Source organism: Coregonus lavaretus, assembly GCF_964263955.1.
Source record: "Coregonus lavaretus genome assembly, contig: HAP1_SCAFFOLD_2037, whole genome shotgun sequence".
Lineage (NCBI taxonomy): Eukaryota > Metazoa > Chordata > Actinopteri > Salmoniformes > Salmonidae > Coregonus > Coregonus lavaretus.
The window spans coordinates 50,077-73,807 of record NW_028165168.1 but is presented as its reverse complement, the minus strand read 5'-3'; the positions used below and the strand labels follow the sequence as shown (position 1 = coordinate 73,807).

The 23,731-nt window shown below is 42.6% G+C and overlaps 2 protein-coding genes and 1 pseudogene across 3 annotated transcripts; 2 read left to right on the top strand and 1 right to left on the bottom strand.

The window, feature by feature from the left end:
• Positions 1-1,813: 1,813 nt before the first annotated feature.
• LOC311116202 (dol-P-Man:Man(5)GlcNAc(2)-PP-Dol alpha-1,3-mannosyltransferase-like) lies at positions 1,814-11,877 on the bottom strand (annotated as a pseudogene). The gene is made up of 8 exons: positions 11,625-11,877; positions 5,133-5,234; positions 3,093-3,331; positions 3,010-3,028; positions 2,771-2,867; positions 2,464-2,576; positions 2,156-2,313; positions 1,814-1,958 (listed from the first exon to the last, which is right to left on the bottom strand). The product of its transcript is annotated as a dol-P-Man:Man(5)GlcNAc(2)-PP-Dol alpha-1,3-mannosyltransferase-like (transcript).
• Positions 8,703-11,331, top strand: LOC311116204 (E3 SUMO-protein ligase ZBED1-like). The gene is made up of 3 exons (XM_084191324.1): positions 8,703-9,272; positions 9,785-10,413; positions 10,496-11,331. Exons 1-3 carry the CDS (start codon positions 8,714-8,716, stop codon positions 10,886-10,888), a joined length of 1,581 nt encoding a protein of 526 aa, XP_084047450.1. The 5' UTR covers positions 8,703-8,713; the 3' UTR covers positions 10,889-11,331.
• Positions 11,878-11,990: 113 nt separating the features above from the next.
• LOC311116205 (mitochondrial ubiquitin ligase activator of nfkb 1-A-like) lies at positions 11,991-21,494 on the top strand. Its single transcript, XM_084191325.1, has 7 exons — positions 11,991-12,061; positions 13,071-13,238; positions 13,560-13,647; positions 13,857-13,977; positions 14,173-14,404; positions 14,614-15,179; positions 20,564-21,494. The coding sequence occupies exons 2-6, from the start codon at positions 13,122-13,124 to the stop codon at positions 15,127-15,129; spliced, it is 1,074 nt and encodes a 357-aa protein (XP_084047451.1). The 5' UTR covers positions 11,991-12,061; positions 13,071-13,121; the 3' UTR covers positions 15,130-15,179; positions 20,564-21,494.
• The last annotated feature ends 2,237 nt before the right edge of the window (positions 21,495-23,731 follow it).

Sequence of the window (23,731 nt, the reverse complement as noted above, 5' to 3'; positions counted from 1 at the left end):
TGTTGCATCTTCAAAGTGGTAGGCATGTTGTGTAAATCAAATGATACAAACCCCCAAAAAATCAATTTTAATTCCAGGTTGTAAGGCAACAAAATAGGAAAAATGCCATGGGGCGGTGAATACTTTCGCAAGCCACTGTAAAGTGATAGTGATGATTCATCCATAGAAACATGCTGGGCTTCCCACCTTAAATTATAGTTTTTAATTAGGTTCAGTTTAAAAATGCTTTTTACAGCTCTGGTTGTTGCTACTAATGCCTTTGTGCCCTGTCTACGAATCCCATGCCATATTTACCAGTGCAAAGATCATTTTAAAGCCATTGCATTAGATAAATGAAGAGACTTGATCATCTCTAAAGCTTTACTTTTAGTATATTTTAGTCACTGCTAAAATAAATCTTAGCTGAATGACCTATTAATAATATAATATGACTGGGCAGTATGTCTATAACTCGCATTAGTGTAGAATCAAATGACTGAATTACATAAAATTCTAATTTCTTTACACAGATATGCATTTTATTTTCTCTTTATCAACAGGATAAAACACCTTTGGAATAAATCTCCAATCTCTGTCTTCATGTGTAACACAAACACTCATGCAAATCAAACATACACTATCAACAAACAAATATGAGCACTAAACTATGGTAAACATCATCGATGGCAGCTAATTAGAAAAGTTCACACTTAAAGGGACAGTTCGGTACTCAGATTAAAGGGACAGTTCGGTACTCAGATTAAAGGGACAGCTCAGCAAAATATCGAAATACGTTATCTCACTGAACTATCTCTATTCTTAGCCTAAAATAAGTACAGTGCGTGTTTGGTCAAGGGGTAGGCTTAATCTAGGTGCGGGAAACGGGCCTTCTATTTGTTCTACTGCACACACCACACTGAAAACCAAAAACTATTTGAACATTTTAAAAAAACTAATCGACAGACATCCATGATTGTCAACAGCTTAGTTTTGCATGGTCATATTGTTATATGAAATGCCATTTATTATTATTATTATTATTATTATGTATTAGCCTATAGTAAGCCTTGTGCTTGCTAGGCTACGTAATTCCTATTGTACCCAATGGGTGGCACCAAAAGCTTATCGCAGAGGACAGTTCAATTTAAAGCTTTAAGGACAAAAACATAGAAACCATCTTTAATATAATATGCCATTTAGCAGAAGCTTTTATCCAAAACGACTGAGTCATGCATATTATTATTATTATTTCATTTATTTTTTTACACATGGTGGTCCCTGGAATTGAACCTACTATCCTGGCGTTGCAAGCGCCATGCTCTAACAACTGAGCTACAGAGGACCAGGATCTTTACACCAACAAATAGTCCAGTAACAGAAGTTCAGACCAGCTGATCGCCAGGATGAGGAACTGCTGTCCTAACAGTTTGACTATTCTCTACTATCACCAAGACTAGTGATAATACTTAACACGACAAATCACGGACTAAAGGTAGTTTCGCCATTAAAAATACATACTGGAAGTAAGAGACCCTTCCTTAAGATGTCTTATCGACGACACAGCAAAGCATTCAGCATTTCTCCTCACAACTAGACTCCCACCTTTATTATATTTCATTCTTTAACCTGAGAATCCTAATTGTTTTCGGCCTCCTCCCACCCCACGAACCTGCCACATGCAGTCTCATGCAGTACCTTCTCCCACCTGTATGTTACGCTATACATTAGCACAGAGCTACAGCCAGATGGGCAAGAAAGGGCGAAGGGTGAGAAGCAGCCTGGGGTGAGAGCAGGGTGGAGATGGTCGACCAGACCCCCATGACGGGAGGATCCCCTAGGGGGCCGGGGCTGGGGGCTGGGCGGGGGCGAACCACAGGGAGAGTATTATGATGAGGTGACACACGTGGAGGGCTGCTGAGCTGTATGTGGTAGAGGGGTAGGTGTTCCAAGACAGCTCCACCAGGCCTAGAATCAAAACCCTGTCCACAGAAAGACCATGTTAGACATAACGTAAGGCTCATATTTTATGGTTCCTAAGTTCCTAATTCTGCTCCCAACATAGGCCTGAATTCTACATGGATGTCAATAAAAATATTTTTGAAAATGCACATCGCAAGTTAGGACACTGCCCATTTCTACACATTGCAGCCAAAAGGTATGTCCCATCCCCTCTTACCTGAGTAGGTGAGCCAGCTTCTTGACCCCTCCGCTCCAGAGAAGGAAAGGTAGGGTGTGGAAGTACGTAGAACTGGTAGTGCAGCGAGCGGCTGAAGCACATGCCGATGAAGTTAGACGTGAAGAGGATCAGCACCAATTGTGATCGGCTGTTAAGGTCTAATATAATTGTCTTTTGGAACACTTCAACCCATTTCCACCAATAGTACTCTTAAGTGATATACTAGACACTGGGACTTTATGGCCATAGAGACAGACCTAATAAGTGTTAGAGATATACAAAACACCACAATGGTACAGTGTTTCTACTCATGGTTCCAGAGACACAGACTGAGGAAAGGATATGATCTGAGGTGAGTTTCTGGGCAGGGATGACTCGCTTGCCTGGCTCCTTCAGCAGTTCCATGATGCTCTCTCCAGGCCTGAGGGGAAATTAGTTGGTTTAGTTAATCAGAAAGTCCGGTAACAATAAAAAGCAGAGATAGCCAGACTCAGCATTGGTGTGCTTGTCATTTAGGCTGTGTGGTTCAATTTAGGCTGCACTATGGCCAAAACTTTCGTCCTGACCATGAAAATCTCAAGTCCTAGTGATAACCCCAGTAGCCACCTCTCTCACCTCTTCCAGCGACGCAGGGCAAACAATAGCAGGGCTAGCAGGAGGGCAGCCAGGAGCACCAGATGGAAGTAGCGACTCAGGAAAAGCGTCCCATAGGCTGCATTTACACAGGCAGCCCAATTCTGATCTTTTGCCCTATTGTTGGCAAAAGAGCTGATCTGATTGGTCAAAAAACCAATTAGTGAAAGAAAGATCAGAATTGGGTTGCCTGTATAAAACGCAGCCATATTTGCCCACACTGAACTGAACCAAACTAAACTGATCGAGGCGGAGTTGAACTGAGCTGAGATAGGCTCCAGTTGTGCAGGACCAGGGTTCATACTTGCCTGTAGAGGCCACAGCCCAGAGTCCAGCGGCCGTCCAGGAACAGATTGACAGCCCCAAACAGCATCATCATGGCTACAGGGTCGTTGAAAAGACGCAGGACGAAGATGGAGTGGATCCAGTAGGAGGCACAGCACACATTTAAGGACCAAAGGATTGACAGCCGTTCCATATAGATTGCAAAATAGTTGGGAAGAGATTTTTGACATACCGATCCCATGGCATAGTGTTTATGAACTGATACGCAAAACGATACCGGATTCAACACTTAGAATCTTTCAATTTAAATTATTATATAAAATTCTTGCTACCAATAGAATGTTATATATGGGGGATACAATCTTCCCAGCTCTGCAGATTTTGCTGCGAAGAGACAGAATCATTAGATCATTTGTTTTGGTACTGTCCATTTGTAGCTTGTTTTTGGACACAGGTTCAGGAATGGCTAAAGGATTGCAATATTTACCTGGAGCTAACCTTGCAGATAGCATTACTGGGTGATCTGAAAAGTCATAGTCAATCGATCAATAATATAATAATGCTTTTAGCAAAAATGTTTATTTTCAATTCACAATCTGTAGAAACAATGAGAATAGAAAGGTTCAGAACTTTTGTAAGACATCACAGTACAGTTGAAATATATATGGCAAATAGAAATCCTATATGGATGGTGTTAAGGGATAGATGGGAGGTGTTGAATGGAATTGAAGGATGGGACTAATAACAACTAACAACAAATAATAACAAGATAACTAATAATGTAAGCATACTGTGTCCATAATAAGTATATAGGTTGTAGGTTGGGAGCTTTTGTGAAAGAGCACAGTTAGAAATATATGGCATATAGAAGCAAACCGGATGGACATCATGAAAATGATCGGAGAGGTTGAGAGTCGAAGAAGTTCAGGAGAAAAAACAAACAAAATATAATTATTGTAAAATTGACTGTGTCCATAAAATGTAGATAGTAAGTATAAGCTGGAAGTAGAGGCCTAAGCATTGTTTTTCACTAGTTTACTCCAAGTAGGGAAAGGGTGGCGGGGTTGGAAAGTAATAAAGGGGAATATATATATTTTTTAAGGGTATATGCATGTATGTATGTATGTATGTAAAACATGGGGGATTGGAAGTGATGCAGACAATTACATTGATGGAAGTTACAATCTATCTGCAATATTAAGCAGATCTACATGTGGGGAGGAACCTGGGCCCAGATTCACAAAACACTTCTTATGCAAAAACTTAAGAAGCTTCTTAAGAAAAAAAATAAGAAGTTCATAAGATAGTTTGTAAGTGCAATTCCTCAACAATATCTTAAGATGTAATGATTTTTGAAGAAAATGGTTTTGTGAATGTGGGCCCTGGAGAGGAGGGCAGACAAACAGGCAGGCAGGCCTGCTTTTAAAGCAAACTGAATAGCCTTTTACAGTGCAGGATTTTCTTATGCAGAGATTGTTATAGGAAACGGAATATTCCAGTTCAAACTGTTTTTAGGAAACATAATTAAGTTGGGACTTGATACTCTAATATTGAGAGAGCAAACTGTAGATAAAGACTGTTCTCTGGGTAAGTATTTAGACCTAGCTGACCTTCTTGGTGCGGTGGTATATCCTGAAGACAACAGATAACAGCTACTGGGCCAGGCGGATAGTTGGTGATGTGTAGCTCAGTTGGTAGAGCATGGCGCTTGCAACGCCAGGGTTGTGGGTTTGATCCCCACGGGGGGCCAGTATGAAAATGTATGCACTCACTAACTGTAAGTCGCTCTGGATAAGAGCGTCTGCTAAATGACAACAAAATAAAATATGTAATACAGCGCTGTGAAGGTGTACACAAATCCTGCTGGGTATCTGGAATGGTAGTTTCAGAAGTCAGTTTCAAGCCTGTGATTTTGTTCACGTCAAGATATGTCACACTGCAGGCATACACACATAATTGTCATGGGGTCCGGTGATGAGGACCTGGGGTGGCCAATCCAGGTACTGGAACCTGGTTCCTTAACTTATAAAGTGCCACCACGAATAGGTTAGTGTAACTTACACCAGAGGGCCTGTGCCTCCTTTGAGCTGGGTGTAGTCGTAGGTACCGTTGATGACTCCCTCTACCTCATCCATATACGCCTTCCAGTCGATCTCTGTGTCTGCACGAGAAGACATTCACCAATGAGCAGGGACGGCTTGTTCAATAGGGCGATATGGGCGACGCACTGCCAAACGGGAAAAGGAAGGGATTTTTTTTCTAATCAATTATAAAAAAATAAAAAATAAAAAAAAATTATATATTTTTTTAAATAAATTTATAAAAAATTATATCACGGCAACAGCAGTTATCAGTGTTCACGTCTGATCTGCCAGCCACTAAATGTCAAATCAGGCTAAAGTCGTGCTTCAAATGGCCCCGCCCGTTTTTGGGCGATTTCAGTCAGGTTGAAAATCGCCCAGAAGTCTCTCATAGCCTGTCATGTAAAATCTATTTTTTTCACATTTCAAAGCTTTCAATACATTCTCTATGGGTGTCTGTGTGCATGCACTTACGCGCTTTCGTCATACGTGACGTAACGTTGAACGTAACTAAGACAATGGCGGCTATTAGCGTCTATGTTGCGACCTGCAGTGTGGCGTTATTTTATGTTTTTAATTTGTAGACTTAGTTTACAAACATTCTGCAAACATTCTGCTTTGGACTGATCTTCGGTTTTGGACTGATCTTGTTGATCGTGTACATACCCGCTACGAACGGACTAAATAATGAAAACGCTGCAGGCAGCTGTAATCCCAATACAGCTGGGAGACTTGACTGGATGACAGAGTCCCGGACAGAGAGGTGGAGCCGGTCACCTTCACCCTGGTCAGAGCGGACCGCGATCCTGGTAAGAGAGCGACTCTGTACCCCGACATTGAACTGCTTTCTGTGTCATTGAACCTTACTATTGTTGATAAAACAAGTTTACTGGAGAACGGAGAAAAAGTAGAGACTTTTGGACAAGGTGGATAATTGTATAATATAAGGCAGTTTATTCAGAGGTAAAGATATCTGCAATCGCGTTCACGGACCCGTTCGTCAAACTCTTAGGGAGCTATAAATCAAGCCCCATTACTTACCATATCAGATAAGAGAAATTGCTGCAGCTACATATATTTTACATCCTGGCCCTACATAGTTCACTATTTGCATCACTTACCAAAATATTACATGTGGTCATATATGCTTGGAAAGTGGAGATGCCATAGAACGTCAAAAAAGTAAACATTGCTGGAGACACATTGCCGTTTTGGAGAAGACATCGCGTTTGCTAGCGAAGAGATTTGTTGTGGCAAATGAACTTGGGCTGGGAATTGCCAGGAACCTCACGATAAGATATATGCATCAGCATTGCGAGTCTCATGATTCTATACGTATTGCGATTCGATACTGTGATTTTATTGCGCACCATATGTCTGTTGCAGAGGGATCAGAAAGCCATGAGAACGAGTTTTGATCAGTCATGGAAATAAAAGTGCTGAAAACAAATTGGCTCCCAATGTGAAAAGATTGAGAACAAGCTATGAAGGAACAATAATGGTGTTTTGGTGCAGGTACAGCCAACTAGCGCTAAAATATTGCGATATTGTCAATACAGTATATCGTAAAGTATCACTATGTAACTCGATTTCTTTCACCCCAATCCCTCAAATTAACGGTAAATAACTGAATTGTTTGCCCCACATTTAGCTAAGATGATTAGCTAGCCAGCTAAAATGTTTTATTTAGTTAGCAGTCGCATCTACAATAGTTTACTGTCAATAACATGTCTCCAAAAATGACGTGGTGTCTCCAATTGTGTTGACATTTTACAATTGCAATGCGCATCCATGAGTATCCACTTTCTGTAGCTCAGCTGGTAGAGCATGGTGCTTGTAACGCCAAGGTAGTGGGTTCGATTCCCGGGACCACCCATACACAAAAATGTATGCACGCATGACTGTAAGTCGCTTTGGATAAAAGCGTCTGCTAAATGGCATATTATTATTATTATTATTATTATTATCTGAAGAGAGCCCCGAAACATTGTGTGCAGACATTTTATGCAATAAATGAAGTAGGTTCAATCTAGTAGTTCTGATCTTCTGATTGGTCCTGATGAGTTGGGCGAGGTCCCCTCCAGGCTACTGTCACTGTTGCATTGGCTCTGAGTCGGGTTCTCTGTCTTCAAATGTTCAGCCTAAGAGAGGGGATTTTTGTGTGTGTGTGTGTGTGTGTGTGTGTTTAACAGTGATGATGTGTGTGTGTGTGTGTTTGTGTGTGTGTGTGTCCTCAGAGCAAGAACTCGTGAGTTGGAAGAACTGAGAGGCCTATGGCGTGGGTGTTGTCCTTGGCCACCTGCTGACAAGGCTGACAAGATAGGACCCTTTTGTCCATTGTTATTGGATAGGAACAGAACTTATAACCAGCTCCTGACCTAAATAGATCTTAGCACAACATTTTACTCAACATATCATATTCCATATTCACTATAACAAATATATTTACTACGACATTAGCAAGAACCGCCACATCCTCAGCCGGCTAATCCAGTGTGTGAAGTTTTGCGGAGTGTTTGAGTTAGCTTTGCGAGGCAAAGATGAAACTGAGGGCTCCACCAACCCTGGTAAGCCAACACTTTTGAGATCAGTCAATAAATGCTTCTGGTATTGACTTATATGCTGCCCCTGTCTTCATGTTGTTGCTGGACATATCTTTTTTTAAATGTGTGTAGGTCACCTAAATCATCAGAAAAATTGCCCCTCCTGAGAATTTTTTCAGGAGCCGCCACTGCCAATGAGTGACAGGTGGCATTGGCAATAACTTAAAATATGCATTCAACAAACTGGGTAAAAGATGTGGAAGGTACCTAAAGAATCAGGTGACGGAACAATCAAAAGCAACTACTGCTAAGAAAAAAAATCCTAAACAAGAAAAGGGAAACTGTAGGAACTGTGTCAAAAGTACAGTAGACTAGATTAACAACCTACCATCGTTGCTTTGAAATTCCAGGTTTTGTGTATCTTACACATTGTTGTGCTGGCAACAGAACTTGGCACAATTTTTGAAAACATATTTCATTCATACTAGGCAACATCATCACAAGGAAGGGAACGTAATCACGCTGTGGCTGTAAATTCACTTTGACAGGTGGCACTACAGAGGCTTGATGGCAAACTAGCTGTTAGCTAGCGAGTAGGGCTGAACGATTAATTGCATTCGCGATAATATCGCGATTTGACTGAACGCGATTTTCTAATCGCAACGTGCGCGATTTGAGGTGGTCACGTGACGCGACTTTTCATGCTGTCCAGCGCAATGGCCTCTTGCTCGACGGAACAGTCAGAAACTGACACAGCTGATACTTTAATATCGAAGAGGAACAGCACGTCGGTGGTGTGGAACTATTTTGGTTTTAAAAAAGAAGATGCTGAGCAGCGTCAGGTGTTGTGCAGAGCATGCCGTGCTCCGATTGCTACTTCACGGGGTAACACTACAAACCTGTTTCAGCACTTAAAAAAATACCACAAATCAATGCATGACAGTTGTATGACCAAAATGCCGAGCATCAGTGCGCGAGACAAGCCAAATACCTCAAGACAGGGATCACTGACAGAAATGTTCGAAAGTGTCACTCCGTATGAACGTAATTCAAAACGGCACGGAGAAATCACTCGGACAATAACCGAGTTCATAGCCAAAGATATGATGCCTCTCAGCACGGTGACCAAGCCTGGGTTCATGGCATTAATACATACGCTTGATAAACGTTACAGTATACCCTCCCGCACATACTTCAGTCAGACTGCCATACCGGAGCTGTACAAAAAGTGCAAAGAGAAAGTCGCCGCGGAACTTAAAACGGTGGAGTTTTTTGCTAGCACTACTGATATGTGGTCAAGCCGCACAGCTGAGCCGTACCAGAGTCTTACAGTCCATTTTATTGATGAAGATTTCAACCTCCGAGCTCGCTGCCTACAAACTACCTACTTCCCAGACGATCACACAGGGGAAAATATTGCAGCCGGCCTGAGAGAAGGGCTTGTCAGCTGGGATCTCCACGAGGAGAATCACGTCTGCATCACGACGGACAACGCGTCGAATATGGTGCTTGCTGCGCGGCTTAATGAATGGACGAGGCTCCAATGTTTTGGCCACAGATTACATCTTGCCATTGGTAAGTTATCGTGTGTGTGTGTGTGTGTGTGTGTGTGTGTGTGTGTGTGTGTGTGTGTGTGTGTGTGTGTGTGTGTGTGTGTGTGTGTGTGTGCGCGAGTGCGAGAGAGAGAGATGCGTCGATTAGTAAAGCTGAATATACAAATATATATAAATGATATTATATAAATCGGATGGGATTAAATAAATTCATACTTCCACTCCTTTTCTAATATGTAAATTCATTTTACTTGCTTATATCATATGTCTGTCTGTGGTGGAATGCCCACCTGCATTTTTTTTCTTTTCTTGTTTTTGTTTTTTACATGTTTTTTTAGTGTTTATGAGAGAGAGAGAGAGAGAAAGAGAGAGAGAATTGACATGCAAATAAAGACCCTTTGAATTGAGAGAGAGAGAGAGGATGTGTTGTGGATGTGTGTATTTCAGAATTACAGCTAATTTGAGTGTGTAATAGTGAGAGCCTTGTATCAAAACTCAAATTGTGTGTAATACACTACTTTTTATTTATTTTAGAAAATGCACTCAAAGATGACAGAGTGTCAAGGGCAACAGCACTGTGCAGGAAGCTGGTGGGGCACTTTTCCCACAGTTGGAAGAAGAAAGCAGCCCTGACGGAGGCACAGAGAGAGCTCAAACTCCCTGAGCACAACCTCATAACGGAGTGCCCAACAAGATGGGGTTCTAAAGAAATGATGATTGCCAGAGTGCTTGAACAGGCCAAAGCCATTTCTCAGGTATTGTCTGGAGATCGATATGCACGCTCCCTTATCCCAACCTGGCAGGATATTGACGTGTTGGAGTCGATTCACAAGGCACTGCATCCTCTACTGGAGTTTACTGATGCTCTTTCTGGAGAGGAGTATGTAAGCATCTCCTACCTCAAGCCAGTTCTCCACCTTTTTGCCACATCAGTCCTGGCTGAAGATGCTGAGGACACTGACCTGACTAAATCAATAAAAACCAAAGTCCTAGCATACCTCAATAACAAATATGGAGACCCAAACATCCAGGAGCTTTTGGATGTTGCCTGTTTCCTGGACCCTAGGTTCAAAATACAGTACATCAGTACAGACAACATCCCTGCTATCAAGACTCGTCTGAAGACAGAGATAGTAGACTTGGCACAACGTACATATCATTGGGTAAATAATTATGTATTTCACAAAAACAAAAATTTTGTAAAATCTAACTGGAAAACTAATGGCTGTTGTTTTCATCTAATAGGAGAAGAGGTCTCGTACTGAAACTGTTCAGATGCCTCAAAGTGCACAGTCCTTGGGGGAAAAGACGAAGAGGTCTCTTGGCAGTTTTTTCAAGACCAGTTCAGCCTCTCCTTCTTTGCCTGTAAATCTTGAAGATGTCGCAGAGGCAGAGATAAACAATTACCTGATGACTCCTACCATTGATGGAGAAGATGATCCATTGGCTTGGTGGAGGGTGCACAAGATCAGCTACCCACAGTTGTGCACCATGGCACGCAAGTATCTTTGTGTACCTGCTACAAGCGCTCCCTCAGAGCGTCTTTTTAGCACAGGAGGGAATATTGTGACTTGCACTCGCTCAGCCTTGAAGCCAGAAAAAGTCAATATTCTGGTTTTCTTAGCAAAAAACCTGTGAGCCACTGAGAACAGAACTGTTGGATAAGTATGGCTGGCAGTGCCATACTCGTAGTGAACTTTAGTCTGTGTGGTGTGTTATTGTTGTGTACTTGAGATAAGTGAGGCTCATCTATTTTATATTATAATATTCAAATCGTTTATAAAAAATAGTTTGTCTAAATTAAAAGTGCATTTCTCATTTTTTATTTATAACTTTATTTACTTTGATTTTACAAAATATTTTCAAAGCAAATTCCTTGTTTCAGTTGTGTGAAATGTTACTGACTTGGGAGCAGTAAGATACATACAATTTAAAATTATTTTTTTCTTAAGACTGTACCTTTTGCACACAGTGTTTACAAAGTTCATGCCTTTGTTTAAATTATTTAAATGCACAGTGGCAAAGCCACAGATGTTTCTGTAATGAGCAGTTCAATAAAAATGTCATTTATTTCAAGTCATACATGTTTGAATTTAATTCTAACAAATAGACCCAGCCTATGGGAAAGAACATTTCACACTAAATGTATATACTATTGTGTTGGTCATATTTAAATCATTCATTATGTTTTGTAGGGGAAAAAGGATAAATAAATTAAATCGCATATTAAATCGCAATCGCAATATTGGGGGCAAAAAATCGCAATTAGATTATTTTCCAAAATCGTTCAGCCTTACTAGCGAGCTATGTTAATTGCAATGCAGGGTCAAGCTAACTGGCTAAACTGCTAGCATGCTACTAGTACTGTACTTACATGCTACTTTTTGTATGACCCATATGTTTATTCCAATCTCCAAGAACCACAGAACAGAGGCGACCAGTATTGTGTACTCCGCCTTGAATACGACCAAATGTTTCTCTTGCCATAGTGTACGAAGTGGCGTTCACACTCGAGACTGTAGACCAGGGGACTACTTTTTCTTCACACCTCCTGACATTTCGGCGCAGCTAGCTACGTGTAGAGGCCGAAACTTCGCCCGCAACACTTGTGTCACTACAACCCAACCAAAGACAGTACCAAATATTTGTTTATAACTGACAATATGTGACAGGACTTATTAGTACCCTGTCACATGATTCAGGAAAGCTTCACCCGAAGATGCGTGGTGGCTTCAAGGAAGTGGAACATGTCATGTGACCAAAACAAAAATAGCCATTCTTCCGGGGATGACAACTTGAGCATTTTCAAAGGTAAAAATGGACAATACTGATTGATTAAGTCAAATTTGACGTATGACTGTAGCAGAACAGTGCACAAATACTCTTGTCATGTTATGGTCAAACTTTTGCTGACATAGGCCACCTTTATGACTAAACAAATAATATATTTTAGAGGTCAATGGCAGGTCTTCCACTTCCAGCTAACGTTTGCTAACCAAATGTAATGTTTATTTCTAGCCACTCAGTGAGCCAGCCATTACTTTCATTTGTACTTTTAATATTTATAAGTAGCTAGCTATCAATGTTCAACGAGATATTTCGTTAAATGTAGTTCTGGGTCGGCTAACGTTACATCTTAGAACTGGCTTTACTGGTTCCTATGTATCTAAACTACTGGTAGTTCTAGTTAGCTAGCTAGGCCCAAAATAACATGTTCAACTCGATAATTGTATTAGCTAATCACCTTAGTCAGTAATTGGTATTTGAACCCAAGCACTGTCATCATATGACATAAAACATCTAGAAAGAGAGATGTATAGGTACCCCTTTTGAATCAAAAAGGTAGCTAAAAAAATGCCACCTACCCATATTGTAAATCATCAATGAAATAAAACAACTTTGCAACTTTGTTGTGCTTGTGGGTGAAGGCAGTTAATATGTAAATAGTCATGATTATCTGACTGAATTAGTGTAATACTAGAATTATTTGAAATCTATTTTCTTAGATTGTAAGTTAGGTTATATAACCCAATCATATGTGAATAACCCAAAATGTTGTGTGACTCTTTGTATTCTGAGTAGCCTAATCCAGTTTACTGTCAAAGTGCTGAACAGAAATAGCAACCAGTCTTGTGCCACTTTGCTGTCATACATAAAATTATAGACATTTTCAAGCATTTCACTGAAAATCTCAAAGAGAATTCTGCAGCTGCGGATTTAATTGCAGCTTGTCAGAGGGATGCGTGGGCATCATGCTTTCATGCTGAAGAACCTCCTTCATATTACATCACATGTTTGGCAATCTGTTTCTGTACTGTAGCCCTGTTACAAGGGAGGTGAGAAGAGACACTGTGGAGAGTGTGTTGGGGGGATGGAGGAGTTTCCAGTGAGGATGGTGGAGGGGCTGTGTCTAGGCACCAGCTTGGCCATATCAGGCCTCTTCTACTACATCTACAGGAAAAAGAGGAAAACGGTGGACAAGCTCAATGTTAGTAGCCGTGCCTGCCCTGCATCTGTTCCTTCAGACATAGGCCTAGATTCAATCCGTATCGCTGAAGATCCGCGCAATAGCTCGATCTAAATTTAAAGGCAATGTTTCAGCATTCGCGGAGACTGCATTCACGGTAGCCTACACGCTGCATATGTCAGCTCAAACGGAAATGACCTTTACATTTTAATCGCGCTATAACGCGGATCTTCCGCGATACGGATTGAATCACATTGTAAACAAAGTGCAAAACCATGATTTGTTGGAGACATGTGAATTTTCTTAGGAATGACAGGCTTTTCTTTTTGCTTGTTGTTTCAGGGGGCACCCCACATGAATTTGGATGGGAAACTGGCAGACCTTTTGAATGTGATTCCGGGAAAGTGTCTGCAGTATGTTGTCATCGAAGGTAAAGTTATCTGTGTGAATGGGTAACATTTCTGAATGTATCACTATGATCATATTATTATGATATTGAGTGGACCCTGTTCTCGCTCACCTACTTAGTTAGGTGTAATTAATGGCTCTATCCATTTGTGTGTGTGTGTGTGTGTGTGTGTGTGTGTGTGTGTGTGTGTGTGTGTGTGTGTGTGTGTGTGTGTGTGTGTATATGTGTAGGGGCAGTGCAGCCTGTGGGGGAGCCTCTAAGGAGTCAGTACCAAGAAGGCAGTGTAGGGGTAGTGCAGAAACTCATGCTGAGGGAACACAAGCTGGTGTGGAACAACCTGGCCCACACCTGGTAGAAACACTCCTGACTGACACTCCAAATCTAATGTATAAGACTAGTTTAATCTGTATCACCACTTTGTTATAAACTGTAATATGACTAGGACCGTCTGACATTTTAGTCTCAGCAGTAATACATCACTAATTATAACCTATCATATCACCACACAAAACACCTTACCCACTGTGCACCCCCTTTCCTGTGTAGGATGGACAGCGAGCGTGTGCTGCACCAGAGGGTGAATGCGGTGCCCTTCAGCCTGGTGGGGTCGGACCAGGCCAACGTGAGGGTGCTGTGTCCCCTGGAGGCCTCGGAGCTGAAGATGGACATCATCCATGAGAAGTTCCACCAGGCCACCTACGGTTTCACCGACATCGTCGGACAGTACCTCAGTGGAGAGAAGCCTAAAGGCCAGCTGGAGACTGAGGAAATGCTCAAGGTGAGATTTAGTTTGGTTTGATCATTTTTTAACATAGCCATATCACTGATATATTACCTCTTACTCATTCCTAAAATTCCACAATAAGATCCCAAAACGTTCCATTGTGTTTAGGATGAGGTCACCACTATTGCCCCTGAATAGTGAGCGTGTGTTGCTCGAAAGAGCATGAATAATCCTGACCAGTTTATGTCTGTCTGTATTTCTAGGTTGGTGCTACTCTGACGGGTGTAGGCGAGCTCATCCTGGACACAGGCCGGGTGATGAAGCTCCGTCCGCCCACCGACGGCTCGGTGTACTTCCTAAGCACAGCAGACTTTGAGACTCTGCGGCTGGAGCAGGAGGGCCAGGCGGTGGTCTGGCAAGTCCTGGCCTCTGTGTTCGCCCTGGCCGGGGCCGCCGTCCTCCTCTGGGTGGGCCACCGCTATTACCGTAGCCTGAGGGTCCGCTGGGACCAGGAACAGCTGAGGAGGGAGTTTGAGAGACTGAGCGCCGGGGAGACAGGGTCTGGGTCTGCGGCTGAGGCTACACAAGAGGGGTCTGGGGAGCAGGAGACGCCCCTGGAGAACGACTGTGTGATCTGCCTGACCCAGCCGCGTAGCTGTGTGCTGCTGGACTGTGGACACGTGTGTTGCTGCTACAGCTGCTACCAGGCCCTGCCCCAGCCCACCTGCCCCATATGCCGGCAAGCCATCAACAGGGTGGTGCCCCTCTACCAGGCATGAGGCCCAGCCAGGGAGAACAACAGACATCTGTGTTCTCATGGGTGCTGTAGGTATGTGTCCCCTGGGGTGTTGTTACATGTACTATAGAAAGAAAAGGTGGTTTTATAATTGCTGTTTTGGCTGGCTGTAACTAAGGCCTCTACAGAGAGGTGGAGGGAAATAGCAGGTGGATAACTGCACTGTGATGTCAACACAGTGGACACCCTGTAAATACACCTCCGGAAAGCTGAGGAGAGGCCTTACACACCCTAACTGGCTAGACCCTAACACACCCTAACTAGTTAGACCCTAACTAGTTAGACCCTAACACACCCTAACTAGTTAGACCCTAACACACCCTAACTAGTTAGACCCTAACACACCCTAACTAGTTAGACCCTAACACACCATAACTAGTTAGACCCTAACACACCCTAACTAGCTAGACCCTAACACACCCTAACTAGCTAGACCCTGACACACCCTAACTAGTTAGACCCTAACACACCCTAACTAGTTAGACCCTAACACACCCTAACTAGTTAGACCCTAACACACCCTAACTAGTTAGACCCTAACACACCCTAACTAGTTAGACTCTAACACACCCTAACTAGCTAGACCCTAACACACCCTAACTAGTTAGACCCTAACACACCCTAACTAGTTAGACTCTAACACACCCTAACTAGCTAGACCCTAACACACCCTAACTAGTTAGACCCTAACACACCCTAACTAGTTAGACCCTAACACACCCTAACTAGTTAGACCCTAACACACCCTAACTAGTTAGACCCTAACACACCCTAACACACCCTAACTAGCTAGACTCTAACACACCCTAACTAGCTAGACCCTAACACACTCTAACTAGTTAGACCCTAACACACCCTAACTAGTTAGACCCTAACACACCCTAACTAGTTAGACCCTAACACACCCTAACTAGTTAGACCCTAACACACCCTAACTAGCTAGACCCTAACACACCCTAACTAGCTAGACCCTAACACACCCTAACTAGCTAGACCCTAACACACCCTAACTAGTTAGACCCTAACACACCCTAACTAGCTAGACCCTAACACACCCTAACTAGCTAGACCCTAACACACCCTAACTAGCTAGACCCTAACACACCATAACTAGCTAGACCCTAACACACCCTAACTAGCTAGACCCTAACACACCCTAACTAGTTAGACCCTAACACACCCTAACTAGTTAGACCCTAACACACCCTAACTAGCTAGACCCTAACACACCCTAACTAGCTAGACTCTAACACACCCTAACTAGCTAAACCCTAACACACCCTAACTAGTTAGACCCTAACACACCCTAACTAGCTAGACCCTAACACACCCTAACTAGCTAGACCCTAACACACCCTAACTAGTTAGACCCTAACACACCCTAACTAGTTAGACCCTAACACACCCTAACTAGCTAGACCCTAACACACCCTAACTAGCTAGACCCTAACACACCCTAACTAGCTAGACCCTAACACACCCTAACTAGCTAGACCCTAACACACCCTAACTAGTTAGACCCTAACACACCCTAACTAGCTAGACCCTAACACACCCTAACTAGCTAGACCCTAACACACCCTAACTAGCTAGACCCTAACACACCCTAACTAGTTAGACCCTAACACACCCTAACTAGCTAGACCCTAACACACCCTAACTAGTTAGACCCTAACACACCCTAACTAGTTAGACCCTAACACACCCTAACTAGTTAGACCCTAACACACCCTAACTAGTTAGACCCTAACACACCCTAACTAGTTAGACCCTAACACACCCTAACTAGTTAGACTCTAACACACCCTAACTAGCTAGACCCTAACACACCCTAACTATCTAGACCCTAACACACCCTAACTAGCTAACCCTAACACACCCTAACTAGTTAGACCCTAACACACCCTAACTAGTTAGACTCTAACACACCCTAACTAGCTAGACCCTAACACACCCTAACTAGTTAGACCCTAACACACCCTAACTAGTTAGACCCTAACACACCCTAACTAGTTAGACCCTAACACACCCTAACTAGTTAGACCCTAACACACCCTAACTAGTTAACCCTAACACACCCTAACTAGCTAGACTCTAACACACCCTAACTAGCTAGACCCTAACACACTCTAACTAGTTAGACCCTAACACACCCTTACTAGTTAGACCCTAACACACCCTAACTAGTTAGACCCTAACACACCCTAACTAGTTAGACCCTAACACACCCTAACTAGCTAGACCCTAACACACCCTAACTAGCTAGACTCTAACACACCCTAACTAGCTAGACCCTAACACACCCTAACTAGTTAGACCCTAACACACCCTAACTAGCTAGACCCTAACACACCCTAACTAGCTAGACCCTAACACACCCTAACTAGCTAGACCCTAACACACCCTAACTAGTTAGACCCTAACACACCCTAACTAGTTAGACCCTAACACACCCTAACTAGTTAACCCTAACACACCCTAACTAGTTAGACCCTAACACTCCCTAACTAGTTAGACCCTATCACACCCTAAGCTAGCTAGACCCTAACACACCCTAACTAGCTAGACCCTAACACACCCTAACTAGTTAGACCCTAACACACCCTAACTAGTTAGACCCTAACACACCCTAACTAGTTAGACCCTAACACACCCTAACTAGTTAACCCTAACACACCCTAACTAGTTAGACCCTAACACACCCTAACTAGTTAGACCCTAACACACCCTAACTAGTTAGACCCTAACACACCCTAACTAGCTAGACCCTAACACACCCTAACTAGCTAGACCCTAACACACCCTAACTAGCTAGACCCTAACACACCCTAACTAGTTAGACCCTAACACACCCTAACTAGCTAGACCCTAACACACCCTAACTAGTTAGACCCTAACACACCCTAACTAGTTAGACCCTAACACACCCTAACTAGTTAGACCCTAACACACCCTAACTAGTTAGACCCTAACACACCCTAACTAGTTAGACTCTAACACACCCTAACTAGCTAGACCCTAACACACCCTAACTAGCTAGACCCTAACACACCCTAACTAGCTAACCCTAACACACCCTAACTAGTTAGACCCTAACACACCCTAACTAGTTAGACTCTAACACACCCTAACTAGCTAGACCCTAACACACCCTAACTAGTTAGACCCTAACACACCCTAACTAGTTAGACCCTAACACACCCTAACTAGTTAGACCCTAACACACCCTAACTAGTTAGACCCTAACACACCCTAACTAGTTAGACTCTAACACACCCTAACTAGCTAGACCCTAACACACCCTAACTAGTTAGACCCTAACACACCCTAACTAGTTAGACCCTAACACACCCTAACTAGTTAGACCCTAACACACCCTAACTAGTTAGACCCTAACACACCCTAACTAGTTAGACCCTAACACTCCCTAACTAGTTAGACCCTATCACACCCTAAGCTAGCTAGACAGAGCAGGACTTGTGCACACAAACACACATTAGTCCCATAAACCCCTCACAAAGGACACTGCAAAAATCAGCTGTTGAGTCTGTCGGAGAGATAGAGACCAACCCATGATACACCAGCTCTGTATTTATTAAACTGGACTAAAAGGGTTCTTGGCATACTTTAAACATAGACTAGATGTAGCTGCTGGTATGTACAAAATTAGAATTTGGGGTTTGTGAAAGATGTTAAATACATGCTGTATGTATTTATGAAGCTAACAGCCGTTCTGTTGAGTTTTGTTTTCGAATAGTAAATGCATGTTTACAGATACTGAGGAATGTAGTTCCCTCATCAATCTGCATATGTACAGAGATGGATGTTTATTTTCGTACTACTATTGCATGCTTTGTACCTTAATTGGTTAATATGAATCATTGCTGCTGTAAGGAGTTACTGTATAAATTTGTGATGATAACCCAATGTGGAATAATATTTGTAATATATATACTACTGGTCAAAAGTTTTAGAACACCTACTCATTCAAGGGGTTTTCTTTATTTTTTACTATTTTCTACATTGTAGAATAATAGTGAAGACATTAAAACTATGAAATAACACATATGGAATCATGTAGTAACCAAAAAAATGTTAAACAAATCAAAATATATTTGAGATTTGAGATTCTTTAAATAGCCACCCTTTGCCTTGATGACAGCTTTACACTCTTGGCATTCTCTCAACCAGCTTCACCTGGAATGCTTTTCCAACAGTCTTGAAGGAGTTCCCACATATGCTGAGCACTTGTTGGCTGCTTTTCCTTCACTCTGCCGTCCGACTCATCCCAAACCATCTCAATTTGGTTGAGGTCGGGGGATTGTGGAGGCCAGGTCATCTGATGCAGCACTCCATCACTCTCCTTCTTGGTAAAATAGCCCTTACACAGCCTGGAGGTGTGTTGGGTCATTGTCCTGTTGAAAAACAAATGATAGTCCCACTAAGCCCAAACCAGATGGGATGGCGTATCGCTGTGGTTAAGTGTGCCTTGAATTCTAAATAAATCACAGACAGTGTCACCAGCAAAGCACCCCCACACCATAACACCTCCTCCTCCATGTTTTACGGTGGGAAATACACATGCGGAGATCATCTGTTCACCCACACCGCGTCTCACAAAGACACAGTGGTTGGAAACAAAAATCTCCAATTTGGACTCCAGACCAAAGGACACATTTCCACCAGTCTAATATCCATTGCTCGTGTTTCTTGGCCCAAGCAAGTCTCTTCTTCTTATTGGTGTCCTTTAGTAGTGGTTTCTTAGCAGCAATTCGACCATGAATGCCTGATTCACACACTCTACTCTGAACAGTTGATGTTGAGATGTGTCTGTTACTTGAACTCTGTGAAGCATTTATTTGGGCTGCAATCTGAGGCTGGTAACTCTAATGAACTTATCGTCTGCAGCAGAGGTAACTCTGGGTCTTCCTTTCCTGTGGCGGTCCTCATGAGAGCCAGTTTCATCATAGCGCTTGATGGTTCTTGCGACTGCACTTGAAGAAACTTTCAAAGTTCTTGAAATGTTCTGGATTGACTGACCTTCATGTCTTAAAGTGATGATGGACTGTCATTTCTCTTTGCTTATTTGAGCTTTTTTTGCCATAATATGGACTTGGTCTTTTACCAAATAGGGCTATCTTCTGTATACCACCCCTACCTTGTCACAACACAACTGATTGGCTCAAACGCATTAAGAAGGAAATAAATTCCACAAATTAACTTTTAAGAAGGCACACCTGTTAATTGAAATGCATTCCAGGTGACTACCTCATGAAGCTGGTTGAGAGAATGCCAAGAGAGTGCAAAGCTGTCATCAAGGCAAAGGGTGTTATTCTCTTGTCTTATCCGGTGTCCTGTGTGAATTTAAGTATGCTCCCTCTAATTCTCTCTCTCTCCCTCTCTCCCTCCCATCCCAGAGGACCTGAGCCCTAGGACCATGCCTCAGGACTACCTGGCCTGATGACTCCTTGCTGTCCCCAGTCCACCTGTTCGTGCTGCTGCTCCAGTTTAAACTCTTCTGCCTGCGGCTATGGAACCCTGACCTGTTCACCGGACGTGCTACCTTGTCCCAGACCTGCTGTTTTCAACTCTCTCTCTCTACCGCACCTGCTATTTCAACCTCTAAATGCCCGGCTATGAAAAGCCAAGTGACATTTACTCCTGATGTACTGATCTGTTGCAACCTCTACAACCACTGTGATTATTATTTGACCCTGCTGGACATCTATGAACGTTTGAACATCTTGGATAAAAATCTGGCCTTAATGGCCATGTACTGTTATAATCTCCACCCAGCACAGCCAGAAGGGGACTGGCCACCCCTCAGAGCCTGGTTCCTCTCTTGGTTTCTTCCTAGGTTTCTGCCTTTCTAGGGAGTTTTTCCTAGCCACTGTGCGTCTACATCTGCATTGCTTGCTGTTTGGGGTTTTAGGCTGGGTTTCTGTATTGCACTTTGTGACATCTGCTGATGTAAAAAGGGCTTTATAAATACATTTGATTGATTGATACTTTGAAGAATCTCAAATATAAAATATTTTGAATTAACACCGTTTTGGTTTCTACATGATTCCATACGTGTTATTTCATAGTGTTGATTTCTTCACTATTATTCTACAATGTAGAAAATAGTACAAATAAAGAAAACCCTGGAATGAGTAGGTGTGTCCAAACTTTTGACTGGTACTGTACATGTGTAAATATGAGCAGTTTATACACAGACCTTGAAATGAAACGTTACCAGAATATACATGCTATTCACTGCACTGTGCACATAATCCTGTCAATGTGAACTAAAGGACATCTCTAGGAAAGTGTTTCATCATTAAAGTGTCACTCCCTAAACCCTCACCAGCTACAGGGGTTCATGTCTTTCATTCATGTATGTTGTTATTACTTGTTGTATTTGGCCTAAATGTATCAGAATGTGGGAAGACACAGCCAATAGGAAACTAGGCTCTCTCTCAAGGTTGGTAGATGTGTTGGTTAATCACTTGACACCTTAATGACAGTATTATATCTGAAATGTAGGTGAAATCACACTTTAATGAAGAGTAGAGTGTAGGAGTTCATTTGTTCTCTCTCCTGGCTGTTCCAATTCACTCTGCTCTCCTGTCATATTGTTAGATGAATCTTTGACGAACACAATAGGAATATAATCATTAGAGGCTGTGGAATGCAAATGTATTTATGGCTTTAGGTTGACATCAAACAGATATTTTCCTGTATAAATGTAGGTCACTTCTGTCTGTTATTCACCGTTTGGCATCAATACACTGTCACTGAACAACAACATGGATGTGACGCAGCTGTCCAGCCGGATAAAGTTTTTGACGTTTGAATATCTTGATGAGCCTGCCACACAAAGTTTCCCAGACTCCCCTCAAGTTGAAGTGAAGCGCTGCTCTTTTTCCAGGAAGACAAATCTGTTGACAACGTCTGTACTCCGAGAAGTCTGCTGTTGTGAGTCAACCATCCTGCTATTTCTATTATCTATAACAAGCAGAGTGGAGGAGGGGGAAGAGGAATAGACAGAAAGCCACCTACAGAGTTTTTTGGCACTGATGAAACGGAAAAGACACTAACTTGCATGCGTGGGTTGGGTGAGGTAGAGGGGGGGGGGGCGTAAGGTAGAAGCGGCGTGTGTTGGGTTAGAAGGTGTCGTATATCTTCCTGGGGCGGTCGCGGAAAGGGGGGGGGGGGGGGGGGGTAATTTATCCACCTCGGAGATTTACAGAGAGACAGACAGACTGCTGGAAAACACCAACACGTCGTGATCTGAAGACTTTTAAATACTTTTTCAGAGTGGGAGGAACATATAATATTGATCACTTACTGATATTATCAAACCAGTTTGAAATCAATGTACATTGTAGCATTATTTAAAACGTTATTGGCCAGTCCGATACTGTTTGAGTAATAATGTGATCATTTGTTAAATGGCCACCAGGGGGCCTACTTGGATTTGTTTCATTACAGCACTAAATCCTAATTTACCTGCAGTGAGTTTATATTTCGTTCATGCATTTGCTTGCGGCTCCGGCATTTCACAAAAATAATCTACATATAAATAGTTGAATAATGCCACTATCTCATAATAATTGACCTATGAAAAGAGACCAATTGTGGCATTTTAAACTTGGAGGGCACATGAGGTGTGAGCTCCTGGTATGAATGACTGGGGACATTTGCAGGCCCTATGACACAGTTAAGTGAAAGGTCATCATCCAAGGAAATCTACAAAGGATGTTGTGTGGCCTACAGTTAGGGTTGAAGATTAGGTTAAAGTGCAGGTGAGGACAAAGAATGGGCAGAGTACAGAAAAGATTACAGCTACCTTAGTCCACTTAAAAAATATTTATAGTAGCTACAGTAAACAAGGCCTGTTTATCAAAGCCTGTTAAATTACCCTCTAAACACACACTCCTAAAATGGACACATTTGGGTCGCTCCTGTTCTTTAATTTCACTTCATCACATTTAATAATTTAACTTCATATTTTATAGTGACACAAATATAGCTCCTGCACGTCTCTTATTGGACAGTTATCCTCTCCTGGTCAGTGGCTGTGGTACACAGGCCAGGCACATGTTGTGATAATGACTGGAGCAGAACTAATTCAATATATTTGGCATTGACTGTTTCACCTGCGCTACAGCACTAAGGGGCATTAACATGGCGTACCGCTAGAATCCTGGGAGGAGGTTGTTAACAGGAGACAGAGATGGGCATAATGGCAGCTGTTCCAGTGTGTGTGTGTGTGTGTGTGTGTGTGTGTGTGTGTGTGTGTGTGTGTGTGTGTGTGTGTGTGTCCTATGCCTCAGACTCCCCACGGCTAAACGTGCATTTATATTCTGCCTCAGTCTCCGGTGGGAATGAAATCCTCAAACACAACCTTTAAACCTGCTCATTTTCTGGTGAGGGAGGAAACCAGTCTTTGTGGTCGTCTGCCAGGTATAAAGATACAGGTTGCTACCAGCCAGGCAGAGGGTTCTTCTCTTTAGTCTGAGGTGCTTTCCGTTCCCCGTTTCCACTCCTTCATCTGCACAGATGTTTATTTTTAACCTTCATTTAACCAGGAAAGGCTA

Coding starts and splice junctions, on each gene's coding strand:
- LOC311116205 (XM_084191325.1), top strand. CDS start 13,122: ATGGAGGAGTTTCCAGTGAGGATGGTGGAGGGGCTGTGTCTAGGCACC. Junction 13,239..13,559: donor AAACGGTGGACAAGCTCAAT/GTTAGTAGCCGT, acceptor TTGTTGTTTCAG/GGGGCACCCCACATGAATTT. Junction 13,978..14,172: donor AACAACCTGGCCCACACCTG/GTAGAAACACTC, acceptor TTTCCTGTGTAG/GATGGACAGCGAGCGTGTGC.
- LOC311116204 (XM_084191324.1), top strand. CDS start 8,714: ATGTTCGAAAGTGTCACTCCGTATGAACGTAATTCAAAACGGCACGGA. Junction 9,273..9,784: donor CAGATTACATCTTGCCATTG/GTAAGTTATCGT, acceptor TATTTATTTTAG/AAAATGCACTCAAAGATGAC. Junction 10,414..10,495: donor CACAACGTACATATCATTGG/GTAAATAATTAT, acceptor TTCATCTAATAG/GAGAAGAGGTCTCGTACTGA.